Here is an 8453-nt window from a genome sequence, read left to right on the forward strand (position 1 = left end):
GTGTTTTTTGTCCATACAATGGAAGTCAATGATAGCCAAATTTGTTTGGTAACCATCCATCAAACCTCATCCATTAAAACCTCTTATCCTCTGATAGGGTCATGGGGTTTGTTTACCAGCGCTTTCCACAGAATAAAGTTAGTCATGCAGATTTGGAAAGACATAAGGGGGCGGTTTCCCGGACAGGGTTTAAATTAAGACAGGATAGGCCTTAATCTAGAATTGTTAATCGTGGTTTAAAAAATGGCTTTCTGAAACACAGATTAAGTACAGATTACTAAAACCTGGACTATGGAGTCTTGATTTAAAATAAACTAGATTAATGTAAAACCAACTGTGCTAATCTGATTTAGCATGAGAGAGGTTGCCTGTAAAACATGGAATGAACCAAGAAAAGCTTAAAATTGCATGGAACTGAGAAGCAAATCCAAGGAAAACAAAGGCAGCAAAAAAAGACAGCAAATATACTTTCTTAAAAATACATAAAATAACACTTTTTCAACATTGCTCTCCCAATTTAGCCCGGTGCAAAGCATGATGGGAAGTGAAAGTCCTGTTTGATTGGATTACTTGACTGAAACGTTATTTCAAAATGAAAGCATCAAGGGAGTTCTAGTAACCATTTCAAGTCAATTTAACATGAAGCAATCACATTTGAACCTAAAACAATGGTGTTGAATCAAAATAAAATGTTTAAATAAAGTGAACAGCATAAAAAAAAATATATATATATATATATATATATATATATATATATATATACACACACACACACACAGTATATATCTATATCGATATATATATCTAAGTAATACATGCGTCTTCTTTGAAACAATGTTAATCTGAAGTTAAACCTTCCTCCTGGTTTAATTTAAGCCTCAATTTTATTCCTGGAGTAGCTCTAGTCTTCGTCCAGGAAATCAGCTTATTAAACTCTGGTCTAGGATTATTTTAAACCATGACAGAGAAAGCAGATGTCTGTTAATCTGGTTTAAAGGGTCATTTTATTCTAGGACTAGGCTTAATGACAGAATTACATTTTTTGGGTGTACTACCTTTAAATGAAGGCTGAAGTAATGTACATGCATCTTCACATGATGATTTTATTATTGTTCGTATCAAATGATAAATATTTGCAGATGTTTTTTGAAATATCAAAGAGCTGTGATTATATTTTGATACCTCTAAAAATGTTTTGGCAATAATTAGCAATCAATAATTAGCAATCAAAATTAAATCACTGCTTTTGATGCAACCAATCAGCTGTGAATAGATCAAGAACAAAGCTAGTAATCTTACAGCAGTACTCTCTTTGATCACCGTTCTATACCTGAATTTGTGTTTTTATGCCATCTTTATATGGTTTTATACATTTTATCTATAAGAATTCTGACATTACTTAACACATGAAACTATAAAATTCATTAAAAGATTTTCATACCCTTAGAATGAAAATGTCTTTTTTTTATTATTATTATTAACATTAGCATGTCTGTTATCATAAGCACATGCTAATAACTTCCTCTGTCAACACAACAAATGAATACCCGGAATTAGATGAAAATAACCAGACACAAATGCTTCAGTAATTTGTAAATAGCTCATTAATGGGATAGAGCTCAAAGGCTTGTGTGTAATTGGTCAGGAGGTCCTGAACTGTCATCATTCAAGCTCAATAAACACACTGGAGGGTCTATGTTGTTTTCCATCCTGGTTTAACTTTTCTGTCTTTTGTGGCAAGATAAATAGACAGTGACCATCGAGTTAAAGATTAACAGCTTGATGAGCATCAAAGATCAAGGATTATATTAAGTTTGGTCAAAATTAAATTTGTTAATGAATACTCTTTTACCAATTACCACAAATTTGAGTTAAAAAACTTTTTTTGTTTACATATTAAATGTTTACACTTTTTTGTTTACATTTTAAATGATAATATATTAAATATGTGGGTTTATAAAGTACGTCACAAGCAGTTTCTTCAAAATATCATTTTATTTACACATTCTGTGCGTGTGTTTGTACATGGCAAAATACACTGTTCTACAAAGGGAGCTGGCAATTATCAATTTTACATCTTAAACACTTCATAAGCCCCCTACCCCTAACCACTCAAAAAAGAAACAAATATATCTGCACAGTCTCAAGCCGCAGAACAGATGAGCCTGTGTGGTCATTGGTTTCCAGTCAGCTTCCCATGGATGTGCATTTGTTTGACACATGTAAACTATGGGCCTTTGAGCTGCTGGTCTTCAATGGGAAGTTAAATTTATGAATCGCTCCCACACCCAATGTCTAAACAGCGAGCTCTGGACTGATTGTGGCTAAATATATCTTGTTAAGAAGTTATGGAGTGTCTGGATGCAAGGGACAAGAGGATCAACAAACTATTTAAAGATATATACAAATCCTAACAAGATGTCAGTGCTTGAAAGTGATTGATTAAAGCATGTACAACATCGTTGAGTATTTTAACACATATTAGATGAGAAACGGATAAATTATTACAATTAATAATTTGATTTTAAATTAATTTATATGCTTGACCCATATTCTTTGCACAACAACATCATATCATGTACTCTGTATAGTGTATGCAGTCATGTACAGTATTGCTATACAAAGTCAACCAAAATAATAATAAAAACAAATAAATTAATCAATAAATAAGCTTTATAATAAATCAAAGCAGCAGAACACAACTTGTATTTCAACAACATGAAGTTAATCATATAAAGTCAAAAATGCAAGGTATGCGTCAGGCATGGGAATAATCCTGGCCAATATTATCAGACTGAAAAGTCTTGTGAAGGATATCTGTGGGTGGCATGACCTTGCGAGACAGTTTGCATTCATCCTCCTGTCCTAACAGTGATAAGGGTCCAAAAGGAGGAGAAGGATGACAGAAGACTACAGAAGGAGAGTGATGGGGAGTAAATGATGTGTCTTCGCTTTATGGTAGATTGGGGTCAAAAAGTTATATAAAAACTGATGAAGTAATATAAAAACTGTCAACTGCCCTCTCATTCCAAGGAACAGCTGTCTCCCACCATCCGTTCAGCTTTGAATTGTCTTTGGTCCTCACACACATTTTTCAGTCCTGACCCCTTCTAATCACGGCCATGCTTAGGGGTGGGAGCACAGCTTACACGGCATGTGGAGCAGGAGGAGGTGATGATGCCGTCTGTCGTTTATGGAACAAAGCGGATGGACCAGGCTGTACAACATGTGCATCCTTTGTCAACCGTGCTATTCTCATATCTCAGCAGTGACATGCTGATTTGTGAGTTAATTCCGTGGTCAAATAAAGACAAGATTTTAGCAGAAAAATGTTACTGAAGAAAGGAAAAAGTCAGAATTAAGTGGCCCAAGGAATTCTAGATGGTTTGAGATATTTTAGAAGTTCTTACTGTCCTTTTTTGATGTCTCTCTTTTATAATCGTCTGTTTATTGCTTAGTTTTAGCACTGAAATAATGGGTCTCATTCACTAATAACTGCATGGATTATTTCGTATTTGTATGCACATGAGAATTAAAATAAAATTCTGCCTAATTCACCACTTGTGTATGCACATGAATGTGTTCTTAAGCCTGTTCTAATGTTAATAATATTGAAGTACTCAAATGACTTTGACACACTCCTCTTTGACTGATAACATCATAATTTAAAATAAAAAGCGCTATACAAATAAACCAAGTCTGACATCCTTGAAATCAATTCAAACACAATAAACACCTTTTACAGACATAGATTACAGATCTCTCATTAACCAGCTGTTCATATGCATTATTCTACAGAAAAACCTTGAAGCTTGAGCTATAAAGCACCTTTTCTTACTCTTTCACTGTAAATGATGAAATACAATCGTAAATGATTTTTTTTTTTTTTTTTAGTACAAATGTTAATGGTAAATCATGATTTGTTTGTGAAAACATTCGTTTGCATATTTCACGCAATTTGTGTGTTCGCACGCTTAGTGAATGAGAGCCATTGTCCTGATAGTGTTTTTGCAATACTGACTGCTAACTGTAAATATCCAGATTAGGAGTTGTTCTCAGACACTTTCGGAAGTCCAGACTGGTCCGTTCTGGTCTGTTTTACCCCTTTCCTCATCCACGAGACTCTTCTGATAACAATTTCACTTTAACTTGGACAGTTCATATCAAATGCATTCTGTTAGGCAGGAAACTGTGTATTGACTTGGCGTTGTCGTGAGAGATACGATACTGAGCTTTGTGGAAACTGGAAACAGACCATTTCACAGGCTTCTTGTCTCTGGTAGGGTCACCGGACTGACCCTGTGGTGCTTGAGTTCACTGCCATCTCTACGAAACACCCACTTAGCAAGGACTCTGCTGACGCAAACAATATGGCCAAGTATGTAATGATTTGGAGTTGATATAATCTCAGACTTAAACTTCAGTCTTTACTGATAAGAACAGCTCATTTATCCCAGCTGATCTTGAGGCATGTTAGTGGTTCAATTATTGTCTTATGTTCCACCCAATCCTTATTCAGTGGGGATGAAATGGTCACTGTTCCCACTAAGTCTTGCATTCTGGCCCCTCGTCACAGGGCTCCAGATCTGGCTGATTCTACAACTGATATCATGACTCCTGCTAACACTGTTAAGGTTGGGAGTAAGAGCTCATCCACTGCCATTTGGAAGAAACTTGGTATTAGGCCATAGACAGTGAATGTCATTTAGTCTCCTTTCAGTCCAATCTCTAAGCTTTTGGCCCAGCATCACCCCACTTCCCCGTGTCCATCAAATACTATCTGCATCCACACTTTGCTACCACCATACCTTCAAATTTATACTGATATGTCACCACACCTGCATCATCTAGGTAGAGTAAGGAGATGGGATCTAGTTCAGTGGGTACACAACAAGCCCTGGACACTTTCTGTGGACTTTTCAAACTGACCAATGTTTGTACAATGGCATGTTTTGTAGGTGTCACATGTTCGGTCAAAGGGTATGAGCATATCCCTGTGCACTCGAAGGCTTCATAACCGGTGGGTGCCAGGATCCAGTTGTCCCAGCCAATGTCTTTGAAGTCCACGTAGAGGGAGCTCTTTTTACACTGGTTGCCTTTGGCATTGCGTCGAATTCTAGATGCCGTTTCATAGATGAGGTTGGAGCGCATCTGTAGGAGAGCTTCCTCGCTCTGCTCCTCTTCCTCATTCCCATCTTTTTGTCCCATAATTCCCAGGTCATCCCAAAGGCCGGTCAACTCCAGCTCAAAGTTGTCTTGAACGCCTGGCCCAGCGCTCTCATGCCGGATCAGCTCATTCAGCTCTCGTTTGTCTCCACGGTGGTCTCCGCTCTGGTCATCAGAGAACACAATTATTAAGGGTTTGTGTTTGTCCTCAGGGCTTGAGTCAATGTCCAAGTCCCCTGCTATGGCATTGCCTTCATCCCCACCTTCAGATGCCACCACACTCTGAGAGTTCAAACTGGCTATGTGAACCTCGAGCCTGTGGGTGGTGCCATAGTCTGATTTCCGCCAAAGGTGCACTGCAGCGGTCATGTCAAAGGATTCCCACCCGTTATCTGTACCGTAAACCTGCCGTGACGCCAACTCCACTAGTTCTGTTTCTCCCTCTTGCCTGGTTTGATTTCCTTCAGTATTGTCGCCTCTTATTTGCTGACTGCTGTTCGTTTCAAGCTGTTTGACCTCATATATGGTCACTTTTCTGTCAACACCTGCGTATTTGTTGCGGTCAGTCTGGACCAGTGTATACAGTCGGAGCTCAGCTGCGGTGACTCTCTCGTGGTGTGGGATTGACACGTTGAAGAGAAGTGGGTGTAGTCTTACCCCACCAGGTCCCATGCTGCAAGGGGAGGAGTCTGAAAAGAACAACAATAAAATTAGGGATTCAAATTCTCATGTTTTCATTAATTAAATGTATGACATTATTGTATGCATTTGGGAAATACTGTACAGATAATATGAAAGTAACTTTAAGGTCAAACTTTCACTTTTTGCATGCATTTGTAAGCGACATGTAGATTATAAACTTTCAAATAAAATGGTGCACAACAAAAACACAATATTTCTCTAATATTTCTTCATAATTCAGCATAAGTGTTTAATCTGAATCAATGCACATTTTTTTTAAATATTTTACATTTTCTGCAGAAATATTTTCCTTTCCTAGAACTTTATGACTTAATTATTCAATTACTTTTGTTATAAAATAATATTATGAAAATATTTAGACATCATTATTGTATCTTTGTACCCACCGTAGAAAATTATTTTACTGCTACCACCAGCTTTTACAAAAATGAAGAAAAAAAAAAAATGACAAAATAAAAAGTTAAACAGTCATCGGTGGAAATGTAAATGCACATTTACCTTCATTTTTAAAGCTGCGTACTATGTTGGCAGAAGGCATTGCTGTTCGGTCATTGGCAAAGCGGTTGTAGAGCTCCAGCATGTACTCAGGGGGCTCTACACGAGTGGCCCGTGGCTGCACAGGGGGGCCGGGACGTGTCAGGTTGAAGGTACGTAGAAACTGTCCCTTCAGGGTTTCTAGCAAGCTCTGCATGTCCACCTCACTGTCCTGCTCCAGGAGTGAAGGATCTAGAACCCCTCCATGTCCATCATCCAACCCTGGAGCGATCCGTAGCTTTTCCGGAGAGCCGATAGGGTTACTTTGAGCACAGAAAGGCCCCCAGAAAAGCAAGAAAAAGGCCAATAAAACAGATTTGGTGGATGAACACATAATCCAGAAGTAATTCCTGCTGCCAGCCATGATGTGTGGCAAATGAGGTGTGTATCAGCTATAGGTGCAGAGTTGCAAGAGCAAAATCTGGATATAGATCCAGCGACAAATGCCCTTAATTTGTAGTACTCAACTCTTTCTTCTGAATAGAAGGTCAGTTGTTGCTGTAGTGCAGAATGTAGGAAAGTAGAGCCGTCCCGTGCTGCTTTGGTTTTTATTGGTAGCCGCACACTGGTCACTGCATTAAAGTGCCGCTATTCCTGAACTCTGAGCATTTATTCTTCTTCTCACCTTTTGATGTCTGAAAAGTTTGGGCTTGAGGGTGGTTTCACTACGTGAACGAGATGTCCCTCTGTGGCATCTCTTTTCAAATGTTTTTTCCTCTCTCTCTCTCTCTGACTCTTGCTCTGCCTACTTTCTCTCTCTATTCCTTATCTACAAACTAGGAAGCTCTGCAATTCTAGTGTTCATAGTGTCCCAGTGTGTGTGTGTGTGTGTGTGTGTGTGTGCATGAGTGTGCATCGTTATCTGCTTTCTTTTCCTTAATGAGGATTTTGTAAACATTGCTCTGATACGTGCAGAAGCCCCTTCCTTTGTTTGGGTGGGTGAGCCAGGCCAGATTTTGGGCCTAGTGTTTATTTGTTTTTCATATGATTTCCTATGAGTTTTGGGACCTAAGTTCATTGACCATTTCTTTTTGACAAATGTCTGCAGAGTGCCTCCATATCTTTGAACAAGAGAGGATAAATATCTGTGGTGATGGAAATTGAAATGAAATGAGGTGTGAGAGGTTGCAGGATAGACTGAAAGCAACCACTTTTTGCCATTACAGTGCTGTTATCAGAGAATTGATGTGTGTCTCAGAGAGGTTTGTAAGCATTTGACAAGCATCAATTACGATGAAATGAGTTTGCAGTACTTGAAAATGAAAGATTTCCTTAAGGGAAATAAAAAAGGTGTTCAAACTGTGGACAGATGACTGTAGCTCTTTTTCTAACACTAACAACAACAGATACATGCAATTCTACATAACCCTACATAGAATTCCTTGCATGTGAACATTTTGTTTTTATTTCCACTGACTTCTGGAGCATCTTATCATCTGTAGGGTGTGCAGCAGGGTGCCTGCTGATGAGCTTCTGCGCTCACGGGCAAAAACAAACCATTCATTCAGAAGTGCCGGGAAGCCCTTATCACCTGTTCTCTGGGGCTGACACAGCTCTGTAGCCAATGGAAAAAATCTCCAGATGCTCAGGATGTCAAGTACCCGATAGAGGGACTTCATACAGTGGTATATGCCTACCCGACAAAACTGTATTGAGGTAATTATCAGAGAAATGCTTCAGTCAGAGTAACTACTTTCAATACATCCCAAAGATCATTTTTAATCCCTCTAAACTGGCACAAGATCAGTGTGCCAGCAGTGGTTCTCCAAAGGATAACATATAATGCACATTTGTTGTCTGTTCTCTCGATTTAATTTACGATATATCCCATTAATGAAGTAATTCTCTGGAATGCTTGAAGAATCTCTCGTTTTTCTCCTCAAATCCTCACGTCTCTTTCCAGGTTTGCTTTTACAGGTAAATGAAATTTATTATCTGTCAAAATGAAGGAAATCACTTTGAAATAGTATCACGCAACGCTGAAGTTTTATTGCATTTATAGAGCAATAATTCGCGCAAAACGTCATGGGCAAGGGGTTAGGTGGATATAA

The 8453-nt window shown here is 38.5% G+C and overlaps 1 protein-coding gene across 1 annotated transcript; it reads right to left on the reverse strand.

Annotated features, from left to right (window-relative positions):
* Nucleotides 1-1986: 1986 nt before the first annotated feature.
* bmp10 (bone morphogenetic protein 10) lies at nucleotides 1987-7102 on the reverse strand. Its single transcript, XM_067406447.1, has 2 exons — nucleotides 6367-7102; nucleotides 1987-5855 (listed from the first exon to the last, which is right to left on the reverse strand). The coding sequence occupies exons 1-2, from the start codon at nucleotides 6764-6766 to the stop codon at nucleotides 4777-4779; spliced, it is 1479 nt and encodes a 492-aa protein (XP_067262548.1). The 5' UTR covers nucleotides 6767-7102; the 3' UTR covers nucleotides 1987-4776.
* Nucleotides 7103-8453: the final 1351 nt, after the last annotated feature.

This window comes from Chanodichthys erythropterus, chromosome 13 (genome assembly GCF_024489055.1).
Source record: "Chanodichthys erythropterus isolate Z2021 chromosome 13, ASM2448905v1, whole genome shotgun sequence".
Lineage (NCBI taxonomy): Eukaryota > Metazoa > Chordata > Actinopteri > Cypriniformes > Xenocyprididae > Chanodichthys > Chanodichthys erythropterus.

What these genes read in the sequence shown, in the direction of transcription:
- bmp10 (XM_067406447.1), bottom strand. Translation starts at nt 6,766, where the DNA reads ATGGCTGGCAGCAGGAATTACTTCTGGATTATGTGTTCATCCACCAAA. An exon ending in ACGCAGCTTTAAAAATGAAG is followed by an intron (nt 5,856 to 6,366) that starts GTAAATGTGCAT and finishes TGTTCTTTTCAG; the next exon opens with ACTCCTCCCCTTGCAGCATG.